The sequence below is a fragment of the Corvus cornix genome, chromosome 9 (genome assembly GCF_000738735.6).
Source record: "Corvus cornix cornix isolate S_Up_H32 chromosome 9, ASM73873v5, whole genome shotgun sequence".
NCBI lineage: Eukaryota > Metazoa > Chordata > Aves > Passeriformes > Corvidae > Corvus > Corvus cornix.
In genome coordinates, this window is record NC_046339.1 from 11,564,785 (window position 1) to 11,590,043 (window position 25,259).

Consider the following 25,259-nt stretch of genomic DNA (forward strand, 5'->3'; position numbering starts at 1 on the left):
TCCATTCCTCTTTCCTACTTGAGCACCTTTGTGCACTGCTTGCTGCAAGTTTGGAAGGAGCTGGGTGAGCAAATGAACTTTTTGCCAAAGGCCATGGCCCTTATTTATCATCCACCCTGGTGCTGGTGAGTCTGGAACTCTCTGCTTAAGAAAATGAGCTAGAAGTGTGTGTAATGTGGGCTCTACTGCAGTCTTTTCTTTCTTATTCTTTCCATTTTGTTTCAGGTGGATGCATTGAAGACGCCACTGTGTTAATCATGGAGTTAAAGTGGAAGACTGCATCTTGCCTGTATCAGCACAGTGATTGGATTTGCAAGACTATCCAGGACCTTGCATGAGCACAGTTCTAGGTAAATCTGAATTAATAATCCACAGTATACCTGGAAATATTTGTCTAAGAAGTCTGCATTTCAAAAAGGTATCAAGACAAACCCCCAGAATCATAGCCTCATCCCACCCTATCAATACTCCTCTGAAGTTTTCTAATGATAAAAACAGCCATGTAAAATCCACAGCTTTTTTTTTCTCCTCCCTCTCCCCTGCCAAACTTTCTCAAGTATGACATCAGCCTGAGCCCTGCTCATTTAGGATCCTCAGCCTCCAGTGCCAGATGATAATGGAGCCAGTGAAGGGTGCTTTGTCAGCTTTGACTATGTTCAGTGTGGTGTAGCACAACAGCTGGAATAATTGAGATAATCTCCCAGCTTGTGTGGGGGGCAGTGATGTTGAAGGAGAGGGGGGAATTTACAATGAAGGAGGAGTAAGGAGCAAGAGTGCTGTAGTACAGGAGCATTTCAGCAGCCAGCAGGTTTCAGCACCTCTTTGAGGTGTTTGTACCACGTGGGTCTGGTCCAGCACTTAGGGGAGTGCAGTGGAATGTGCATCATCACAGGCTGTGTTTGCCTGAGACTCATTTCCCCTGTATAACACTGGTGTTGGCTGTTGTGAGGCACAACTCACTGCAGTGAAAATGTGCTGGTTACTTTTTACACCAAATATTCACAAGGTCCTGCTCAGAGAGCCAACGGAGGGTCACAGTGATGGCAGGTGTGAGCAGCCACTCCTTGAAGCTGGCAGAGAAACCACTCCTGAAAAGCACAGTGAGATCTCCCTGTCCATGCGGGGACCTGCAGGAGCACTCTGCAGGAGCAGCCTTCTTAAGGATTTGTATTGCTTTATCGTAATCAAAAACACTTCTCTGAGTTTGGAAGAAGTTGAGGCCCGCCCAGGTTTACTCTGTTTTGGATGCAAAGACTGTTTGTAAAATCAGCCAAGAAATAGGATCCTTCTCTTAACTTAGGCTTGCAGTGCATACAGTCCTTCCAGGGCCAAACATGTGTGAGGCTATTTTGAGATTTGCAGGGTGGAAAGCAGTAAATTAAAATGTCATAACCATAGTGGTTTGGAGATTAGAGGTGACACGTATTCTCCAGCTAGGTGTTATCCCAGCTTTCAGCTCCACCTAACCTGGAATTAGGATTTCCTGAATTGGTAACTAGCCTGTTTGCAGCAGTTACATCCCATTTCCAGCATTTGTCATTAGCCCCTTAAGCAAAGATACAATTTGTCTTTTTGATCTTTATAGGTCTCTTCCAACCCAAACCATTCTGTGGTTTTACTTTCCCTCTCCATCACTCTGCTGTCCTTTCTTTCTCTACCAGAAGTGACACACCTATTTCTGCAGGTATCTACAGTTCCAAACCAGTCTCTGGACCTCAGGTAACTCTCAGGTAATCACATATGCTTAAAGCAAAAATAATCTTAAAAGTAAGCTAAGGAGGCTGTTTTGGATGCTACATGTATATAACTGTATAACAAAACCCCTAACATGCCTAAACTTTGCTTAACAGATTGCTTAATCTCTACAAATGTTAACCTCCAGGTTTTTATTTACTGAGTTGGTGTTTTATGATGCCATTGTCTAACTGAAATGTGTTCATTCCTTCTCCAAGTGCCACTGCTAAGCAATTTACTACTATATTGCAGGAGGACTGGATGGTATTTTCTTTGTTTCAGAGTAAACTTGGGATAGAGATGGTGTTCAGACAGTACAGATGTGACAGCTTCCATTGTTTTCTTTACGGAGTCTTTCTTACCAGATAAGCACTTTTGTTTTCAAATGGCAAAACTGTAATTTTCAGAGGCACCAGAGAGAACGGGCAGGAGTACAGGAGGAAGGAGAATTAGCTTTGTTCCTCTTTGGAGATGTGGGGATTTGCTTCCAAAACCAGAGCTGGAGGTGGCTGGAGCCCAGTTCTCATCAACTCTTGAGCTCAGGCCATTGCAGGGACAGCAGCAGCTTGGAGAGTCCCAATACTGCTCTCGTGTTGTACTGCTTCTCTGGAGCTTTCAGAAGCAAACCTATGGCTCAGTCTTTTGCTACAGAAAGGGAGATTGACGCTCTCAGAAGGGATCTGAGCTGCACAGCATCAGGAAGCAGGGGGAGGAGGGCTGGGAATAGTGCCCAGCTGGCCTTGGTCTGGAGCCAAGACCAGCCCAAATCACTCCCCTAAAGGTGGGTGGGGAGCAGAGGGTGAGGGCAGGCAGACCTGGTACTGGTGGTGGAAGCTGACTCCCAGAGCCAGATGGCATTTTCATTCCAGCATTCAAACACCTGTGGATCAGGGACATTCAGACATTTGACATCCTAGTAGGCTGTTGTTCACCCTAGGGAGAAAGAGCCATGGTGTATTGCACAGAGGGAGGATTACCAGTTCTTTTCAAACTCTCTCTCTTGGATTACCACAAAGGTAAAGAGCTCAGCAGAAGAGGTGGAGTTCTGTTCCTTCCCTATAAAGCATCTTAGGGGCAGTCTCGCTGCAATGTTGTTGTGCAGCTCAGCCAGGAGATGGGCTGGAGCTTTTGCCTCTAACAGTCCTTGGGACTCTGCTGTTACTGTGGATTCTTTTCACCACCAGCTACCTGTCTGCTACTCACACTCACACTAAACCACCAGGAGACAGTGATAAGGAAGGTCAGGTCTGGCTCTAGCCCATTTCTTAGAAGTTTCATAAGCCAGTGCTTTCGGCAGTGTGTGTTAGAGAATGAAATCTGAGCTGCTCTGAAACCCATGGAACCTGTGCCAACTGGGCTGGAGTTTCAGCCTGGAACAAAGACCAGAGCTCTCTGAAATACTGCAAAATGGGGAATTTTGGCCACAAGCCTCTCTCACTTTTGAATTAAGAGCTGTACTTATTTATTTATTTATTTATTTTTAAGGGGCTCTAGAAGCCAATTTTCCTCTCTGTGAAGACAGCTGAATCTGTGCTGCCTGCCTTGGATACTCAGGGCCACTCTCTGGACACAATTTACTCCCTGCTCTGGCACCAACCTGGCAGGACAGATGTGGCTGGAACAAGATCCCTGGTGAACGCAGAACAGAGCTGGGCACAGCTGGCAGCTTAGCACAACACTGGTACGGAGTTCAGGCAGTTGAGGACCAGGCAGGCTGTCAGCAGCTACTGCCATGCATTTCTCTCACAGGCATTTCACACGTGTGAATTTCACAATCCACACATGTGGACACGTGGCCAGGGGATCTTGGGGTCTGCCATGCATTTCTGTCTGCACATGCCTATGGACACATGGCTGGGGAATCTCGGACAGTCCTGGCTGTCTCTAATAGGATTAGTGTGCAACAGTGCTAGAAATACTCAGAGCAGCCATCTGTGGTGAGATGACCCTGTCTCTGTGTGTTTATAGCATCTGCATATCTTTAATGTGCTTCTGTTCATGGGCTGTTGTTAATTTTCATTAATTTCATACCATTCAGTGGAGAAAGAAAAGTCTTTGGCTCAGAGCAAAAGCCAGCCTAAGACTGTGAGTCTCTCATTAATCTGACAGTGGCAAGAAATCTTCCACAGTCAGGATACTGTGAGAAGAGATGTTCTATCTGCAATGAGGGCAGCAGGCACTGAGGACATGGCCTGACACTGTGCATAAAGTGATGGAAGGGCTCTCTGCTCCCACAGCAGCAGCCCTGCCACTAGCTGTTGTCCTCACATGATCCCACCCAGTCCCTTTTGCCACTGCTGGCTCTTGGCTGCTCCTGGGGTGAGTCTGCCTCAGAGGCTAAACCAGCAAATAATTTTATTTTGGTTTAGTGCTTTGGCCTAACTCAGACCACAGACAGCATGAGCATGAGGTGGGCCAGCCCCAGCCTTGGCTTGGCAGAAGCCAAATTGCCTCACCAGCTTCACTCAGCCTAAGACATAGACACCAGCTCTTCTCTGGTTGTGGACCAAACCCATCTTCAAACCCATGGGTGGTTGGTGCAAGGATGCAGCATGAATTCAGTCTTTGGGTTCAAAAGGGATGAAATGTCTGCAGGAAGTCAGCTGGGTTTAGCTTATTCTCTTCCTGATGGTGCCATCTCTCTTGCAAATTACTTTGCTTCTAGATGGCTGTGGTTTCAATTCAGACAGATGCTAACATATTTTGTTGTTTATCAGTTTATGCAAGAGGCCCACTGCTGTGCTGTCTGTCTGCAGAGTGCCAGTAAAATTGTCGACAACCCTGAAAGTGCAGTGCCCACATTCCCAGGGCCAGTTCCCTCTGCCTCACATAAGTATGCTGTGTCAAACCAGGTAAGCAGGTAAATATTAAAAATTTAGAAATTTAGCACATGAGCAAAGGTGCCAACTGGCAAGAATCCTCAGAGCAATAAGATGAAACATTTTGAGTTACAGAACAAAATGTCTGTGCTGGGGTACTGAAATACATGTATTTAATGTGTTGTTACTGAGGTTTGGTGGCAAAACATAATGAAAGCTATTTAAACAAATCCTTGCTTCATGTAATGTTGCTGTAGTCCAAGTCATTGCCCAGCATATCATGAAAGACAATATTATCCAGCTTTTGAATTGGTTCAATACCAATTACTTTTCTGCATCAAATATTAAGAAGCATTTTTCAAAAACAATTGGTTTTGCTTAGACATTAGGGAAAATAAAGTTAGCAGACATCAGAACTCTGTCGTGGGAAATTTGCTGCAAAGCAGGTACAAGCATAATAAAAGTAATTGTAGGTGAGTGCAGATAATTTAGTTACTGGGAGAGTGGCATTTTTAGAGATGTCAGAATCCTTTTTTATCTGTGTGTGCACGAGTAGGTTCTTTGAATGGGTTTCCATGCTTCCAGCAGTAGGAGACTCCAGGTTCCTAATGAGGCTGTAAGAAGTACAAGGACTTTTTCATGGGAGCAGGGAACATGGGTCACATTGGATTTTGCAGACAAGCAGTCCCCATTTGAGTTTGGCCAGCAGGTCCATGTCAGACTGGGTTCCCGAGTGAACACTGATCCACTGTCTGGGCTGCGTCACATTGGGGTGGCCATGGAGGGCTTAGTTCATTAAGTGACTTGTAGAAAAAAACTCTTGCAGAGGAGACAAGGGAAGTGCAACAGATCTGATGTTCAATCAAGGACAGGTTCCTCTCTAAGGGTGTCATCATGGGCTCACTGTGGAGCTCCTGCCTCTGGAGAACTCTTATTCCAGCAGGCAGCTGTACTGCATCCCAAAGCAACAAAGTACATATGCACTTAACAAACCCAAGATCAGCTCCTTTCACAAACCAAAATAAATTGTTTCCACGCCTGCCCAGATTCTAAATTAGCAGAACAAACAGTCATTTCAAATGAATGATTTCGAGTCAGAGGAATACAAATCAGACTGTGTTTTTTCTCATTGGAAAAATACTGTTATACCAAAAAATATTGCATAAATTTTTAATCTTCTACAGATGGGATAGAAGATTATAAAGTGGTCAACAGACAATGTAACATATTCTGGCTCCATGTCGGACATATCCAGATATTGACAGATATTCTCTTTGGTGCTTTTACACATAGCAAGGGTTGTCAGCTCCAGAGAACACTTTTTTTTGGCTTATGTGACTCAGCACCCAGAAAGGTTTTACCCCAGAATCCACCAATATGGGCAGTTTCTGTGGTTTATTGTGCTCTGCAGGAACCCCAGCAGCTCTGACAAAAGACGGCATTCAGGTTTTGCTGGAGGAGAACGGTGGTGCAGGAGAGTGGGAGGAAGGAGTGCCTGTGGTGTCCTGTTTTGAAGGGGAAATAAAATAGAGGGATCAGGCAACATTAGCTGAGACTTCACACAAAGCTATTTGGAGTCCTTCCTACAGTTCTGCCCCAACTGCTCCTAACTCCTGAGCTTTGGCTCTGTCTCTCTGCCATCCTCACCAGCCATGCTTTGCTTCATCTTGGCCAAAAAATCATTTTTGCATGGAAAGAGGTCAGTAGGTGATGCTAGTTCAGAGGTCATCTGAGGAAGTGTCAATCCCAGCAGGAAAGCTGCTTGGAACGAGTTATAAGAGGTTACCCTCGGGCAAGTAAAGATGTGTGATAAGCACATTCCTCTGAATGTGCTCATAATTTGATGCAGACCTCTGGAAGCAACACTATCAAATTCCAATTGTGCATATTAAAACTCTGAGCGCTTCAGGTCTGATTTAGGCTGCTGCAAAGTCAACAGGAGTCTCTCACTGCCTCCAGTGGGCTTTTAATGTGATCCTTATTGAATAAATAATCAAGAAGTAAACCTGCATAGAATCTGATTACCTGGTCTACAGCCTCTGAATGAACTCTCTGCTGCATTGTGGAATTACAACACTGGCATGTGAGATTCCAGTGAGCTAAGAGCAGAATTTCCATTGCCCAGCTGGGTACTTCTAGTCAGGCTAATCTCTGACTTCTGCTCTGAAATCACCAGTCTGTGTTACACAAGAGGTCAGACTCTCTGATTTAAAACTGTCCTTTCTGCCTTTAATAATCTGTGATGAGATCTTTTATACATGAACTCTAAGCAGCTGCAAGTGCCTGCACCAGCTGGCAAATCTGCCCCACAACCACTCACCCTGTTCACAAGTCACTGTGGCTCCAAGGCTGCCAAGGCAGTGCTCTGAGACGATCCAAAAGATCTCTTTTATTTAGCAGCACAGCTGTTTGTTATTCTGTCCAGGAGCAGTAAAAGCTATCAATTGCACAGAAGGACAACATTTTAAAGCCCACTAAACAGCAAATAATTCTCTGCTCAGGATATTAAAATATAGCCTTGTGCAGTCTACTTCTGGTCAGGAATTGCTTTTGCAGGCCCTTTATCTCCAGTATATTGTCTTATAGTCACTGCCATGTTTGAATGGCATGTTTTGTTGCCGTGATGAGGTTGAATGTATCAGGTGGAGCCTGATATACATCTGACACAGACCACTTTGTGATGGAGAAGGTGTCTGCAGCCAATCCTTTATGCATTTTTTGACTCATCTACCATTTTTGAAACTTGGAACAATTGCTCTAATTGCTTGCTTGTGTGAGGTCTTTGCCCTCAAATTCTCAAAAGCAGTTTTTAAGGTGCTGACCAAGCCAGGATCTAAGGCAGGCTGACTGCACGATGCTCTGCTGTCATCAGAGATTCCTGCAGGGCCAGATCCATCCAGACATCACATATGCTGGCACAGAGGGGATTACTGAGGAGGGAAGAGGGGTACAGGCCTATAGGCATAGACAGACAGACACCCTCTCCCCCCAAAACCAAAAACCTACAGTTTGGTTTTTTTCAGTCCTTCAACCACCAGAAAAAATGCTGGTCACACTGTTAGATAAAACCTACAGATGTGGAAAAATTTAACTTCCCTGAAGTTAAGACAGAGAATGTGTGGTGTCATTTGGCATTAAGTGTGAAATTTTGGAGACAAAGGAGGACAGATTCCTGCCCTGCACTCTGGAAAGATACTGGATATGACTTTGGGGACACAGGAGAGGTGGCACATAGTAAATACGAGGTCTGGATTTTAACACCAAGAGTCTTCATCCTATCTCCTGTGATCCTCTGACACTGTGCAATCATTTTCTAGCCCTCAAAATGATGGTCAAGGTTTGATAAAATGCATAACTCATCAGTATGTGCAGAAGCCTCTGCAAAATCCAGATGGGAAAATGACCTTGGTTCCTGCAGTTAAAGAGAAAATGAGACTTGGGCCAGAATAATTCCCAGGGTTTCACATTGATTTCATTGGAGTTGCCCTGGGGGTGAGTTTGATTCTCAACTCTTTGAAGTTTCCAAAACAGAGCAGAATCCAGATGGGCGGCAGTATGGAAGTGATGGGCTTTTTTTGTTTGGGTTTTTGGGGGGTTTTTTTGGTCAGTTATTTTAGTACAAGCTACACCGGATGTAAAATTTATTCCTGCAAATCTGTAGGAGCAGGCAACTATTTTACAAAGAAAAGATAAAGCCTTCACCTGGAACCAGCTCATGCTTACTTTGGAAAGATTTCCTTTTATTGATGAGCATGTCTTTCTGTTTGAAGTACCCCCAGCTTTGACTCTCAGGACTGCATCCATTCTCTCTCTCTGAAGCTACCACCTGCTGATGTGCTTGCAATAGCTTGTCCCAAAGAACATATTTCTGAACAGAAAACTGGTTTTACCTAATTAATAATAAGTGAGATCAAACTGCAGCTGTTGAAGTTAAATTTCTACATGGATGTGGACTCCCCAATTTGGGCATGTCTAGAGCTAAATTTTTGTGTTCCTTGGCCATTAAATATTGCCAATACTGAGCTTTTTTCTCATTTTAAATGCTACCAATTTATACAAGGCCTATTCAATCCTACAGATGGAATAAAATTCTGAAATAGTCTAGTGTTTGAATTCGGAGATTCAAGAATACAGAGGTGTGCATGGAATTTAGAAGTTGAGTTTGGTTTTATAGGGAAAAATACGGAAGTGAAATCCAAGGTGATTTAAACTAGACCTTTTTCCATGGCAAATTTAGATCTCTAAGTACCCATAGGGAACTTTCCCTGGGAAGTTCTGGTTCCACACCTTGAATGCACAGTTTGAATTCAGATTTAGGTCCCACCTGGCAGCCCATTGACCTTGCTGGGAGAATCACATGAACTTGTCAGTGAAGGACAAGCCTCACAGCACCCTAACTGTGACCTTGTGAAAATTCATTATATCCTCATGTGAAAACTCCTCATCTGAAGCCCAGAGGAACTGAGCTGGGAGTCACCAGAATATCCCATCTGTTTGTGAGATAATGTTTTCTGCTCCCACAGCAGAAGTCAGTGTTTTCCCTATTAGTTCTGTTTTCTGTGCTGTCTGAAAGCAGGAAGAACAAAACCCAGTGAAAATTAAAAAGTGAAGATAATACAAAGTTAAACACACCTCTTTTTGATCTTCAAATTGAGTTGATGTCAAGTAAAGCTTGTTCCCTATGCACTTTCTTCTTTGTTTAATGGTGAATTGAGTGAAACTATTTGACTTGCCAGCTTGTGCAGTAAGTTGGAAAATAAAATTAAAAAGTGGCAGTGTCAGAGTCACAGCGTGTAAGTGACCCCTGAGAGGCACAGTTGAATCAGACATTCTTCCCCTTTGCAGTGTCCTGTTATCATCTGATCACTCCATAAGCTTTGTGATCCTCATAACCCCTGCTCGGGGCTGCTCCTGGCACCATAGCCCAGACTGGGAACAGCACAGTAGGGGAGCTGACATCTGTGAGATTTTGGGGTTCTTGCTGTGGGCTCTGCACAAATCAGGGTCCTGGGAAGCAGAATTGCTCAAGATGATGAGCTTTGTTTTCCTGTCTTTCCTGGCATGTTTGGAAGAGGCATGAGGTGCTCTGGGGAGGACTCTGTGAGGAGCCCCTCTGGCTTGGGCCATCAGCTGAAAGCCTGAGCAGAGCACTTAGTTTGGGGTCCCACTGCTGCCCAAGCAGGAACTCCTCTGCCCTCTTTGGACCACAGTGCCCAAGGACTCAGAGAGGAGGATCTCCCAGGGAAACTCAGACCTCTGAGAAAGGAAAGCATCACCATACATAGGAGACAAGCCAGGAGCTGGATATAGAGACTTAAACGTCACCGAAGTCCTTGCTTAGGGACTGGCATTAAGATGGATCCACTGGTTGCTTTTCTCCCTGCAATTTTTCTTAAGGCTCAAGGAATTAAAATTCACCAAAGCCTTAATTTCTGAAAGTTATTAAGTCTGACATAATTTGTCCTTCACAATGTCATTTAGTTGGACTGACCAACATGTTCCTCCTCCCCAGGGCTGTCCCTTTATTCTTGTATCAATCTATGAGAAAGCAGGGTCGCAACCAGCTCCCTCAGATACAGATTGCACACAAGGGTAGCACAGCAGAATCATCCTGCTTTCTTCTACCAGCTCTGCTCAGTATTTAAATGGAGTTATTTAGTTCCCACGGGGAAAATTGTACTAGAATAGAGAAAGGCACAGCACGCAGCTATTATTGGGGCAGTGATTGTAATGAGCATGGAAAATGGAACAATATATAACCTATTCTTAATAGACTCTTGGGAGGGTTATCCTCTGCTACTTCTCAGATCCCATACCCAGACTTTTTTTTTTTTTAATAATTGATAATGCCTTGTTTTTTTTCCATTTGTATTGCCCAGTAAACATTAATGGCATTTTCCAAAGATGGATTATCCCTGTGCCTGCACCAGAGTATTTTGAATAAAACAAACTCCCTTCTTTCTTTTCAAGCAATTGTTTGATGAGAGATCCTGTCCTTTCCAGAAAGGACATTTGACCATAGAAGGTCAAATTTTTCTGCATTGGAACTCCAGTTGCCTCAGATGGGAATTCTCTGGAGTCTATGTGAGCTCCCTGTATTTGCATCACCACAATTCCTGCTGAATGCAGTGGTGAAATGGAGCTATGCTGGCCTAGACCTCCTTTGCCATGGAGAAGCTGCCTGAAGTCCAAGAGGGAGGCAGGCTGGGAAGATGTCCAACTTTCTGTGCATGCAGCAGTTCATTATGCAACTATCATGAATAGAAATCCTCTGTCCTGAAATGGGAGTTATTTAGCTTTAACTTCGTGGCCACAAATGTTTCAGCAGTTTTGAGATGTTCATGCTCTTAAATACGGTGCTAAAAATGTATCAGCCTGGCTATGGAATTATTTGGGGTTTTTTTTGCCCTTAATAAAGGTGTGTAAGAAGAATATGGGGAAATTGGTGGATGCCCATGACTGTAGCTCAGCAGCTGAAGCAGAGCAGTCAAGCTTAACTCTGTGCAGGTGAGGAGGATGTGAGCCTTGATGCCTTCTGCTCCATGGAAACAGCTTTCCAGGCTAGAAGGCTGAAGCATTGGTAGTGGGAGAGGGAAAATGTGAATGCCATGGAAACATCTCTGCTTCACTAAGGAAGGGCAGTGCTGTTTCTTTTGGTTTTACTCCTAGGTGTGTGCAGTGGGTCATCCCACAGCAGCAACTAAACATTTTGTTTCAGTTGTGGGAGAGAAATCTGTCCCTGAAGACAGTCACTTGTGTCTTTTCTTGTTTTAAATTTCCTTGATGCAGTGACATACAAACTGATCCTCGCCGTCTAGAACAAGGGCTAAGCTATGTCCCAGTTAATAGAGCTTTAGTGCTGGACATGTTTTGGGGCCAACATCTTCCCCATGTTAATAGTAGTGTATTTATTGCATGCCCATTAGTAAAGCCTGGGTTTGTGTGCTTTAACTAATGAGAATTCTATGCCTTCTTTGTTCTAGGAAGTGTCATCCTCATGAAGATGTTTTTTCATGCCAATCATGCATCCAGGCTGCAGTTTTGCTGGCTTGGAACGAGGAAGGATAGCACACTTTGTTTCCTGCTAGTTCTGCTCAGCCTTGGGTGCTTACTCCATCTCCTCTTCAGCATTGCTCAGTGTGGCAATGATGCCTTTCTGGGGCAGTAACTCTCCTGATGCACAATCAGTGCAGTTTAAGATATAAAGGTGTAAAGTGAAGCCCGTGACAGCTTGAGGGATTGCGTGGGCCTTTATCAGCCAGAACCTCTCTGAGCGCAAACACAAAAATGTTGTTGACAGACAACTTTCATAAATTGCTTTGTTGAGTGTCAGCTTCACTTTATAGCACATTGTCACATGCCAGTGCTGACACTTGTGGCAGAACTTGCTGGCACAGTATGGCATGCTTGTCTGGAGCTTTTTCTACACTTTCTTCCTAGGAAAATCCTTATGGTCCAAACTGGAGCCATTTCATCAGGTTTTGCCCTGGATGCATAGGTGAGAAGGGCTGTTTTGCACAGCATATACAGCCAGAACTGTGCCAACATAACAATTAAAAACAGGGTGAAACAAAATGAATGCTTTAAATGTACTCATATTTCTGTGAAGTATTTGCTGCTGCTGAACTTCTAATGCTCAAGATCTTCTATAGCAGCATCAGTTACTCACAGAGAAAATGTTTGCTGCAGCCTTACCAGACTTAACAGTAGCTATGGGCCAGGTTAGACAAAAACATGCTTCTTTTCTATCATTTACTTTTCTATGGTAGGTGTTTGCCCAAAGCCATGCCATCATAGCAAGGGAATTTGTCCTGCTGCTATCACATGCAGCCAGACAAGGGCTCTGGTCACTATAATGTTAAATTGAATCACAAAGCTTCCTAAATGGTTGTTGTGTGTGTGGCTAACGAATGAAAAAAACCCCATCACTCACCAAGACTTTCACACCAAGAAAGAAGAGTGAGAAGCAATGAAAAGACTGTAGGAACTTCAAAGTAAGCAAAAAAATTCTCTGTGGATTCCCCTTTTCCCTGAAAATTGGGAAGCAGCAGATGGATGATCTACAAAACCCACATCACCTCCTTGAGATACGGGCTGGGGATAGAGTTTGCAAGACAATTGTGTAAAGAAAATACATGAAACCCTTCATGGTATCTACAAGCTGTGGATCCCCTGGGCTTTCCCAGGCATCTGGAAGGTGTTGGGGCACCTGGAACCAAGCAGCTCCCAGTCAGCAGCTGGTGCAGGTGGATACTGTGGAGCTGGGCTGTGCAGCCTCACTGGTTTTTGGGCTGCCATGATGTCAGGAGTCCCTGCATTACATCATGAGCTGATTTTTGCAGCTTCCTAGAGGTCAAGAAAAAGCCCAGTATTTCCTCAGGGCTTTTATCATGGTTTATGCCATCATATGTGGCTCATGGTTAAGCAGGGAGCAAGAAGAGCCAGCACTTAATTTCAACACAGGGCAGAAGCCCTGCTCCGAGGTCAGGCAGACACAGGGTGAGAGCAGGAGCAATTGGCTCTTGCTGTGGGCAAACTCAGTGAGTGTCACATGAAAGGGAGTAGCTCAAACACCATAAAGGAGTAGATTATTTTGACATTTAGGCCTGAATATGGCATTTCCAGGGATTCTTGTAACGATTTGGCCGAAGACCATTAACAAGGCAAAAGCCTAGTGTAGAAGTGATAAGTGAATCTCACAATGGAAAAATTAGCACATGGTAGGACTGGGTGTGCTGCTGCCCACAGCTTTTTGGGGCTTAGGCAAAGGGTATCCTGCACATAAGGCCACAGCAATTTTTAGTCTCTTGTGCTGGAGCTGCTCTAGATGACATTGGTGCCCTTGGCAAGCTGCCCATGGCTGGGTTCAGAAGAGGCTTGTGGTATCCAGGTGTGCTGTGGGTGTTCTGTTCTGTGGCAGGTGCTGGGCTTTCTCTCCACAAGGGCAGCTGGAAGAGCTGTGGCTCAGTGCCTAAACATGGCCTGGTGTTTGGTGACTTGGTTAATTCAGGAAACTGCTAGCTCAACATGTTGGCCTTGAGACTCCCATTTCTTTGAGTGTACATCTCCAGTGAGCAAGCAGCCCCTCATCCTTTAATTTGGGGTGCTCTCTAGTTATTGAGGGAGCTGAAATGTAGGCAATGAATTACATCATATGGGGCTGGGTGTTTGTTGACAAGCTGAAGATGTGTTAGTGACTCTGCTCCAGTGTTGGGGGGCTGGAGGGCAGCAGTAAGTGATACGACAGGGAGCATGGGGGGGTTGCCTGATATAGGTGCAGCGTTAGGCAGCAGAGCCATGGCAAGAGGCTCTTTATTTCAAGGTTTCAACTTTTCCAAAACACAAAAGGACATGCTTGAAATTCATTCCTTCATGCTGATCCTGGGAGTCTTCCATAACCTTGAGATTTGGCTGACTCCTTGCTTCCCGTACGGAGCCGCTCACCGAGCCCTGATGCGCCTGGACACCGCCTCATGTGGGGAGGGAGGCACCTGGGGCAGAGTGGCTTTGCAGGAGCATTGTGGCCAGCCCTGGCACAGCCCTGGCACTGCCCTCTCCCACAGCCATAGCAGCTCTGTCTGTGTGGCTGCTGGCCATCTGAGGCATTGGCCAGGATGGCACAGGAGCCTCCACAATTGTGGTATTTGGGATTTCATACCCAGCCTGTAACTGCTTCAGGCTGCTTCCCCGTGTGTAAAGAGCTGTTCTGCCCCCTCTCCAGGCCCTTGGGTGATTGCTTTTTCATTTTTTTTCACCCCTTGAAGGACCTGTGCCCATGGCCTGAGTAGCAAAGGCTTCCCAGGTCCATCGGCCAGGGCAGTGCCTGTTTTCATCACAGCAGCTGCATCACTGCTGCTGCTGCTCGTGCCTGCAGGCCCTGGCAGCCAAAAGTGGTCAGAGCCTGAAGTTAATGTGTGTGATCAGAAAATGGGGCAGCAGCCCACACTGCCCTGCTTCAGCCCCACCCAGCAGTGAGGGTTCACTGCTGACCCCTGACACACAAGGACAGCGCCAGACAGGGAGGGCCTTGCCAGTCCCCACCAAAGCCATGGTTACTGCAGGTGGGCTCAGCCCTGGCCTTTCCCCATTTGCGATTTCTGAAGTGCTTCTCCAGCATCTGCAGCCCTGGCACTGGCACGACTCGTGCCCACATCCATACCCAGGCTGCAGCATCTCAGGGGCCTCAGACCATCACAGTGATAAGGCTGGGGATTGGAGGGGTTTGCAGCCTCTGCTTTGAACATGCGTGGTAAGTGTGGAGCCAGAACATTTAGGGAGACCCCAGCTGCTAGAAGGAAATGTCCTCACCCTAACACAGCCAGACAGGCACAACTACCCATGTTCCCCTATACCTGCTCCCTCCTTAGGAACACCCCATCTACTCCCTCCCCACATCCCTCATTCCATTGCTGAAATCCTGTTACCCTCTCATACAGCACATGCCTCACCATTTCCGTCTGACAGCAAGGATTTCAGTAGCATTTCTTGATCTGTTTCATATTTTAAAGCAAGCAGCTATCCCTCCTGCCCTTTATCTCCTAACTCTACCCTAATAAATATGATCACTTCATCCTGTGAGACCTGAAAACCCATTTCTGAAATTCCCCTGGCAACTAATACAGTAAAACAAGCCTATAAATATAAATAATTATGATAAAAAGGCACAAAATGCCAGACTTGGGTCGAACATACTCATGGAGTGACATTAGCAACAAATAACTACGCAGGGTTTGAATGTAGATGGAAAAGGCTGAATACAGAGTAGCTACTTCATTGCCCATAACTGTCAGGCTCCTAATTTGGGCAGGTCATATTTTACTGATAGCAGAGCAAACACAGTCATAATGCATCCCTACCTTTCCTGCTTTGTGAAAAATCCCATCCATCCCCAGGGAAGCAAGGATGTTAAAAACAGTGATGTGACCGTGAGGTGAAAGGATAAGACAGAAAGCACAGTCCCAGGATGCAATTCCCACATATTTGTTGCACATCATATGCTAAGTTCAATTTTCCAAAAGCTTTGTTTTATTTTTAAAGGTAACATCTTTATTATTATTGTTATTATATTTATTAGTTATTATTATTATTATGCAGAGATGAGATTTGTTTTTCCCCCTTTGATCACAGAGCAAACAGTTTGCTTTTGAAAATGTTAATGGAGTCCTGATTTAAAACATTTTTTCTTCACTTTTTTTTGTTGTTGTTGTTGTTGTTTTTTAAAACGTTGCAACAGGCAGGATCTGGGTTTCGATTTTCTCGTCCTACACAAAGAAAGATTCTGGAGTTCACACTCCAAGCCACTACCGGTAGGTCCTGCCTTGCTCAGTTGTCATCGTCTCAGTGTGGTTTCGCCAGGTGGGGTGGGTAGGTGGGTGGGAGGGGAGGAGTTGGAAGAAGGGAGGGTATTTGTCAGCTATGTCGAGTCTTGGTTAACAACTTTGCCTCCATTCATGGTTGGTGTCCCTGAACTTTTCCTTGAGCGTCCTTGTTTTTCTCCAATTTCATGCAGCGATGGCTCTCTGTACATGCACACTGCAAACAGAAGAGACACCCATTAAGAGCCCTGAAGTCACAGACAGTCGTGACCATAACAAATTATTTCTTTGTATATGATGCTGAATTCCAGCCCCATTGCAAACACACACACTTACAAAACCTCTATGACACAGCAGCAGCTCCTGCTACTGAGCAGGATCCATTTACCTGCCCTCACTGCCATTTGCTGCTGTCTCTGGATTCTTTCAAAGGCAGAGAGAGAAACGGGATTGACTACTCACAGATAAATCTTTCTAGGTTTTATGTGCTTAACAGTTTTTTCATGTTATATTCATATATATAAAATAAACATTTTAGCTCACAGAACCATATATTGCCTTGAGATGCTGATTATTATCTAACCACAGGTCCAAGAATGACCTGGTTCCCAGCCCCTGACCTGCAACAAAAGCCCTTGAGACCTGAATCAGAACTACACCTGCATCTGAGCCATGCAAGCCTTCTGGGTGTTGAGCTGTGGATCTGAAGTGGTGACTCGAGCCCATTTGGCTCCATCGGCCGAGAGCTGAGGTCTGCTCTCGGCACTTCCTATTTATTCCTCTGTAAATCAAGCCAGCCAGCCAAGGTCAGGGCTGTGAGCAGACACATGGGATGAGTTCAGTGACAGCAAGTCAGGAGCTGTCCCAGCTTTGCGTGGTTGTCTGGCAGCACCTGAGAACAGGGTGGCTGGAGGGCACCTTCTCTCCAGACCCTGGCTATGCACTGCATGTCCTATAAAAATGTACTTGCTGGAGCCCAGACAGCCAGAGAAGGCAATGTCTGCCCAAGGCATGGCTCATCCCCATGTCCTGGGCAGGACAGAGCATTTATCCAACTCACCAGGGGGACTAAGTCCACAGGAACTACAGAATTCTGTGATTCTGTAAGTCCTCACGGCTGTCCTTGTGCCATGTGAGGTGTGCCAGAGCAGGGGCATGGGCTGCCCACACCAAGAGGAGCATCTCTGATGAGCTCACTGCAAATGTGGCAGGGTATAATCATGATTGAAAGAGTGAAGCATCTCAAAGGCAGGCACAATGGAGTTGAGAACATAAGGTAGGTCCAGACTGCAAATGTCATGTCCAGATGTTTGCAAAAATTCGGAAATAAAGAAATGATTGTGCACTGCTTAATTTTGTAAAGTTGTCACATCACAAAGAATGGCACAGAGCTCCAACACAGGACAGAGCCTATCAGGGTTTGGTTCTGGGTAAGCAACAAGAACAAAACTTCAAAAATTATCTAAGAAATGAAAAAAATACCCCATGTATGAAAAGGCAATGTAAGCCTTGTATCTATAATCTCCCCTGATTTGCAAATAAATCCCAGCAATTAGAGGTAGACTGAAAATGACATTATTGCTCTCCATTTTTACTCCTGACTAGATAAATAGTTATAGCACTGTGCAACAATACAGGACAGAGATGAAGTGCAGTCAACTGTGTATTAATAGGAGGGATATTGAATTGAATATATGAGCAGTGAAAAAACATTACTTTTCCCATAGAGTATTTTCATGCAAGGCTTTTAAAGCAGTTTAAACACACACACACACACACACACACACACACACACACACACACACACATACACACAAACAGCCTCCCAGCCAGGCTCAAAGGAGGTACTGCTCTGCAAACTGTTACTGGTACTGGAGCCATTTTTTTCATGAAAATTAGAAAAGAAGAGAAAACATAGGAGTTGTCCCATGGGTCTGGGCCAGGATGAGCACTGCCAGGACTGCCCATCATGCCCATACAACAGATGCTGCAAGGACAATACATAGCATGGTAGCAAGAGATGCAAAAGGGCCCTCACATCCCCTTTCAGTCCTGAGTGCCCCTCACATCTTGGAGAGTGTCGCTCAACAACACGGTAATGGTGAATTTGCCTGTCGTGGCAGAGTACCCAATAAAATCCTAAAGAAAGTATGAAACAGTTAACAATTGAGGAAAACCTCTGCCCTTGTGATTTCTTATCCTGAGTTGCAGAGTCTTTGGAGAGCACTGAGGGTGTGCATCACTTCTGTGACTCACCTTATTCTCGGATGTGATGTTTACCCAGCAGAATTACGAATTTGTGCCAGAGTTGTCCCAGTGCCCCTGACATTCCCCCTGATGTTCCATACACAGTTTTGTCTCAAGCACACTGTTGCCTTCATCCTGACATCTCTGGTCCCAGGCTGGAACTGGAGGGGCCTCCATGAATTCTTCCCTCAGACAGCTGCACGTAAAAAGCTCATCTTGCCCACACCCCTCCCCAATAACCCACCAGGTTGGGCCAGATGCTTAACCACAGAGACTGAACACAGGTGAATGCATACATGCTGCAGCAGCACCATGGCATGTTGCCTTTCCTTAACTCCGTGCCTCTCAACACGGCCTCTGGGCAAAAACCTTGAGCTGCTTAATAAGGCCCACAGAGTAATGAATATAAAGCAAGCTGCAGCAGTAAACAACATTTGCAGCTACAAATGAAGGAAACCCTGTACCTGGCAAACAAATAGGGCAGGAACTATTAGCTTATCTTCCAGTCTAGTGCATGATAGAAATACTGATGTGGGGCATGGCTGGAGACTGCTCACTTTGAGCTTTTCAGACAGAGCTGTCAAAGCCCTCTGTACCAGACAGGCTGTGCCAACAGCCCATGCCAGAAAATCTGTAGCAGTATAGGACAAGCATATTTTCAGTATTTAGATACACCTACAGGATCAGTGTATGCAGTACTTACATGGCATCATGCACAAGAGATGCCTGGATATTCTCCCACTCAAGAGGCTTGTGCACGAGTGCTGAGCTGTGGCCATGGCTCAGCAGGGGCTGTAAAGCCCCTGCACTGTGACACACAGGTGTGTACACCTGCATCTGCACAGGCACAAGGCTTCAAGGACAGCCCAACGTGTTGTGCAACACAGGCTCTTGGACTGCAGCTTGTTCCTCTTTGTACTGAGGAAGTCTGAGCGTGACTCACGTGGGGAGATGTTAGTCATGGACTGGGGAGAGGGTGTTTGCAAATGGACTGTTGTGAGTGCCCAGATCTTCCCAGCTTTGAAAGTACATCTTTGGGGTCCAGGACTTGCAGCACTCACTGGCTGGTCTCTTTGGGACCCCTATGTGTGTGTGTGCAGACACACCTCCCTGTCACCTGCACTGAGGTAAAGCAGCAGCAGTGTGACAGTCGGCACACCCAGACGCCTGGGAGGTCTGCTGGAGCACACAGCACAAGGAGTTTTGGAGGGATGAGCAATTCAGCTAGAACAAGAGTTCCCTCCCTGCTTTGCCTTGCTTCTCCCACCCACCCACACCCACACACCAAGCCAAATACAGCCCTTAATGTCTGGAAACCAAGCTAATGCTTTGGAGTTTCAATCAGATAATCAGCTCCTATGCCCCAGATTCCAATCAACACATCCATATTCATGCTTTAATTGGAAAGTGCTGTTAGCCTGATCTGCTGAAGAGCTGCAGGCATTAATGGAAGGGGGTGAACACAGTGGAGCTGTGCCCATGACTGGTTCTTGCAGCTTTCAATTCCCTGCTCCCCTGCTAACCCACAGTGCCTGCCACTCACAGGCACAAGGGAAAAATTTGCACAAAGAACAAACTCACCAATTAGGAAGGAGACTGAGGGTACAAGTGAGGAGGAAGGTGGTGGCAGGGACCATTCTTCCTGAAGGCAAAGGCGTGGAAGGGGCTGCCTGTCACCCAGAAACAGCTCAAACTCTTGCCTACGTGCTGGCACAGGATCCCACTCTCATTTCTGCTTCCCAGACATGGCACTGGCACACCACCCACATGATGACACTGAAATCACCCTGGGCATCAGGGACTGCTTGAGTTTGGGAAGCATCATTTTGTGTCCTGACCCTAGAGTTTCTCACTTGGCATCACTGCAAGTTGAGGAGGTTCAGGGGATGCAAAAAACTCCATTTCCTTTCTCTAGAATATGGCAAAAAGTGTATTAAGCACTTTAGATATTTTCCACCCGCCCATCTTCACTCTGTATCCTTCCTTGCCCCAGACCCTTTTGAGTTAGGAGGAACCAAAATTTTTCTAAGCTGCCATTCAGCAGGTGGGCAGCCCTGAAGGATCACCATTGTGCCAAATGGTGCCTGGCTGGGTCTGGGCAAGGCTGAGAACACATCCTCTAGCAGCAGCCCAGAGAAGGGCTCCTTCCCTTGACAGATGCCACAGCTCTGGGTGTTGGTATCTGCCCAAGTGCCTGCATTTGCCAATGCTTCAGTGCAGAGAATTAATTGCCTGAGCAGCAGCACTCAGGGGCAGCAGGGAGTGAGTGATTAGGCACCCTCGTTTTCTGCCTCTAATTACTCTGTTCTAAATCCCAGCTGATGCATTTCAGAGGTATTTGAGCTTGTGTGTGTCTGGTGGTAAATGTGAAGGATGCTGCCAGGTGGAATCACACTTTGTTCAGATAAGAAGGGCAGCACAGGATGGCAAAAAGCCAAGCAAAATCATGGTTAAAATACATCATGTTTGCCATCTAATAAGATGATCAAGAGTCTGATAGATGAACAAGTGAGTTAGTGTGGGATAGAAAACATACCAAAGCCTCCCCCCTGGAAGACAGACCCAAGAGAGGAACTCTGTTAGCAAAGATTGATAGAGTGTGGAGATTTTGAGGTTTGATTTTTTAAGAATACTGTTTAGGATGTTGGGAAAGTGATGTTTTACATGGTCAGGTAGTAATAAGATAAGGGAGAATGTTTTTAAACTAAAAGAGGAGAGATTTAGATTAGACATTAGTAAGAAATTCTTTTCTGTGAGGGGAGTGAGGCACTGGCACAGGTTACCCAGAGAAGCTGTGGATGCCCCATCCCTGGAAGCATCCAAAGCAAGGCTGGATGGGGTTTTGAACAGCCTGATCTGGGGAGGGTGGCATCCTTCTCCATGGCAGGGGGTTGGGACTAGATGTAGTTTAAGGTCCCTTCCAACACAAGCCTATGATTCTATGCTTTATGTATTAAGGTGATACCTTGAAGCATTTTCACAAGGCCTACTGCATTTTCCTAGTCAACAGTGTCTTGTACTTCTTTACAACATCTGAGGACTCTGCCTTAACACAGCTTGGATGCTATTTCCCTGAGGAATGACACTGGGCAATATCCGGCTGCTTGGATACTCATCAGTGGTAATAATGGATCCAGACTAGCCATTAACAGGTCACTTTGTATCTGAGATGTGTTCATATCTTAAGGGCTGAAGTACCATAAATTCAGAGTTAGGGGCTGCTCTGCTGACTTAGATAGAGGAAGAGTTTTCTGCTTCTGTGGCCAGATTTGCCACCCCAAATGTTTTCTAGCTTGGGCCAGGAGAGAGAGGAAATATAACTCTTTGGAAGAGTGATCTGGAAGTTACGTCTTCAAGGAGAAGGAAATACAAATAACAGAGCATATCCACAGTAAGCATCTGATAACATTCCTACTTAAATGACTGGAAACTTCTCACATTGTTTGAGATGGATTTGGATATTTAGAAGAACAAGAGGCACTGTGGATGGTAGGGTTGTTCCAGCACTAATCATTACAGACACTTAAAGAGACTGAAATGTCTCTAAAAGATTGCTTGTTGTCCAAGTGACAATTATACTCAAGCTCATTTCTTGTGCAGTCTAGTTCAATCTCAAGGTCTTCACTTTAGGGCTCATTTAGCTCAAATAATCAGTGATCAGAAATAAAAAGAAATGTGTTGCGTATGTGTGTTTTGAAGCAAAACTGGCACCACACAGTACATCAACTGCTGCCTACCAGGCTGTTTGCCTTGGCTTTGCCTGTGCACAGATGGGAGAGGAACTTAACGTCTCTCCTGTTATTACTTAGTAAGTTTTTTGTGCTTTCATATTGATTAAGCTTAATCTTATTTCCAAAAACAAACAAATCCTACCTACACTAAACTAAAAAACCTCCTACCAACCAAAACCCAACTTTTCCAGTTGGTATCTATTGAATTTTGTACAGAATACCTCCAGCATCCTGCCAATCTATGTGAGTCAAAACACTGAGTGTTTAACACAGCAGAAAGCTGTAGCTGCTAAAAGCCACAGATAACACACATCCATACCCAGATACCACTGTGTATATATGCACATGTACTCCCATGAGTACTTAGACATTATCTGTGAGGATACATCTTATTTATGTATTAGTTTGCTGTCCATTTGCAATTTCAAGGAGACTTCTGAATTCAGAAAGCAGGATGAAATAATGGGAATCAAATGAGCTTGGGGAGCAATCTGGGGTTTTTTTCTGTCTCCCTTCCCTGTGAACACTCTCTTCACTAAACTGCTGCATAATTTTTCTGTACATCAGAAGCATCTAGGAAGTTTCATCTCAGAGATAACTGCCATTGAGTGGTAGGTGAAGTGATTCCCAGCAATGGATGTGACACCTTCCCAGGGGGAGCAAATTCCTCCTTGCACACATTCCTGTGTCAGCCATCACGTGGCAGAGCTAATGCTGGTAGTGGTACCCAGCAACAGGAAACCTGGGGGTGTTACTGTGGATGGAAGCTGTGTCCTGAATAAGCAGCAAAGCCCACACGCTGGGGCAAGCCACAGCATTCTGCAGAACCGACATGCAAATACAGTAGGAGAGTGCTTTGAGTATTTCCTTGGAGTCATAATAGAGAGAAAAAAGCTGTTAAAACAGGGTAGGAATTGCCCCTATTCTGTAACATCTCTGCTTTGCAAGCTCTGCTCACAGCAACTTTGATGGATGCGGTGCAGAGAAGTCACGTGGAGATGAGCGGGTTTTACTCCAACCCTCCCCACAAGCCTCTGCTACCTACAATGAATCTTAGGCTTGGGAACAGAGTCCTCCGTCTGGAGCCACAGTCCCAGACAGCTGAATGCTTTGGGAAGCTGACACGTGCCTTGGCTTGGGAAACTGCCAGCTCTTTGATGCAGCAGCGCTCACAGAGCCTGACTGCAAAGCATGTGGAGGAGGGAAAGAGTGGAGGAGCCCTTAATTTGGCTGCCAACTTCCAAGGCGCTCACTCGCTCGGGAGGTTATGTGACAGCTGTGACTGAAGCAAGTGTGGGAGGATGCAACTGCGGGAAAGGGAAGCTCTCGGGCTGGGCTGGGTTATTCAAAATGAAAGCCAGAGAGGCATTTGCTGCAGTAAGATCTCTGCTGTGGGTCGGCAGCTCTGTTAAGGCAAGGCTTTCCATGAGGAGAGCCACAGGAATGGCCTAGTTTAATGCACGCAGAAGGAAACTATTGAGCTGTTCAGCAAACACCGTGCATGCTAGATTAGAAAAGAAGGGTGGATTCAAAGGATCCCACTGATCAGTGTCAACACCCAGCCAGGCAGCGAACAAATACCAGAAGGAGGTGGAATCCCAGCTGGTTCTTGCAGAAGACTCTCCTCCTGGTCAAGGCAAGAGAGAAGCTGGTGACCAACCCCGTGCCTGAAGCAGGCCCTGCTCCTTAGCAAAACACGAGGGCTTAGGGCACCAATCCCACTAATGCCTCAGACAAACAACAAAAGGTTCCTGGCTGCAGAGAAGCTGTTGAAAACAAGCACAGGACAAGCAGCTCCAGGCCATTCTCTGCTCTTTCAACACTTCCATTTCCTGTTCAAAGGCCACAGATACTCTGGGAATGCTGCACTGAATTTCTCTCGTGCTTTGCTTCAGATGGTCTTTTCCTCACACTCACACCGGCCGGCCCCTGAGCTGGGAAGCTTTTAAAAAGGCTACTGCTGTGTGCAGTGAGCTGCAGCCTCCACCACTTGTGAGTGGTACCTGTTAGGAGAGCACGAGTTCAAACCTTCTCCCACAGCCAACATGGGGTAGTGAGAGGGAGCACAGAGCTGTGCAGCCAAGGCCAGCTCCAGGCTGCTGTGTTCCTGAAGGGGACAAATGGCAGGACTAAGATGGGGTCAGAAAGGCATACCTAGTTTGGGGATCAAAAAGTAGTGCTTTTTGCAAGCAAGTAATAAAAAGTGCTGTTTCCACAACCTAGTTAGTACCTGTTAAGTACTAGGCTTATCAGACTATCTCTCCATTTATCAGGGGCCAGCCCACAAAAAGCAAAATGTCCTGGCAGGAGCCTGAGGCACACTTCAGAGAGTGTACAGGCATCAGGAGGAGGACAGAACTTCAGCTCCATGACTTTCACTGAAGCCTCACACTGTGATGAAGACATATGGCACGACAGCATCCCATCTAACTTTGGACAACAACTCTACCCCCCAGTGACTAACTAGGATGTCTTTACATATGAGGAAAAACAGATTTAAGTTATCTCATGGTAGACATATAAAGAACATCCACAGCTGTGCTGGTAGGACCCATTTTTCTTCTGTTACTATGAACAGAGTGCCAAAGTCTAAAATCAGGTGAGATAAATCCTGTCTCTACTGACTCCATATGGGACTGGAAACCAACTGAAATACATTGGCAAAATCCTCTGAGAAGACAACATTATGATCACTGCTGCATCACATTCCTTTGGAACTGCTGGCTGCTTTTCTTTACCAGTAATTTCTTGTGTTGCCCGGCTTTTAAATTCATCCTTTAGCATCCCAAATTTAAGAAACCCCTTTGAGACTAGAAGGAAAGCAGAGGAAATGCTAACAGTGCAGCCCAGCACTTACCTGAAGTGTTACAAATATTTCTCCCTGCTTTCTGGTCTCGAAGCCCAACACCCCCACCCATGAAACCCTGACTCTGGAGTTGCTAACTCCCCCTACCCAAACCCCACTGAGGAAGAGAGTGGGCAGATTCCATACCTTCAATGGGTTTGGGTACAAAATGTGATGAGGGTTTGGTTTTTTTCACTCGGTTTCCCTTCATAATTTGACCTTCTTTATTGAGTCCCAGGAACCACGCTCGTCCGGATTCTTGCTGCCGGTACAGCGTGGAAGAATAAATAACGTAGTAGTTTTCAAAGACGGATTCTTTAAATTTGCACTCTGGTGTGAAAACATCCTGCAGTAAGAGAAAGAGAGAAGAAGAAAAAGCAGTGGAAGAATTAATCACTGATCTTCTAAATTAGGCATCACTGAGTGATACACAATGGTCACGCATTGTAGTTAACAACAGAAAACAACAGGGATCAGCAATGCCAGCTCACAGCAATAATACCCATCTAGAAACCTCCTGGCTGAAAGGCAAGGCTCTCCTTCCCTGGCAGAGCTGTGGTTTGCAAAA

The 25,259-nt window shown here is 45.6% G+C and overlaps 1 protein-coding gene across 3 annotated transcripts in view; it reads right to left on the bottom strand.

Annotated features, from left to right (window-relative positions):
• Window positions 1-15,741: 15,741 nt before the first annotated feature.
• The window catches only part of FGF12 (fibroblast growth factor 12), a 220,793-nt gene continuing 211,275 nt past the window's right edge, over window positions 15,742-25,259 (bottom strand). For all 3 annotated transcript variants that reach the window (XM_039556821.1, XM_039556822.1, XM_039556820.1), the window contains 2 exons: window positions 24,839-25,037; window positions 15,742-16,085 (listed from right to left, as the gene is read on the bottom strand). In XM_039556821.1, the coding sequence (XP_039412755.1) occupies window positions 15,967-16,085; window positions 24,839-25,037 (318 nt within the window). In that variant the 3' untranslated portion in view covers window positions 15,742-15,966. The remainder of the gene's footprint in view (window positions 16,086-24,838; window positions 25,038-25,259) is intronic.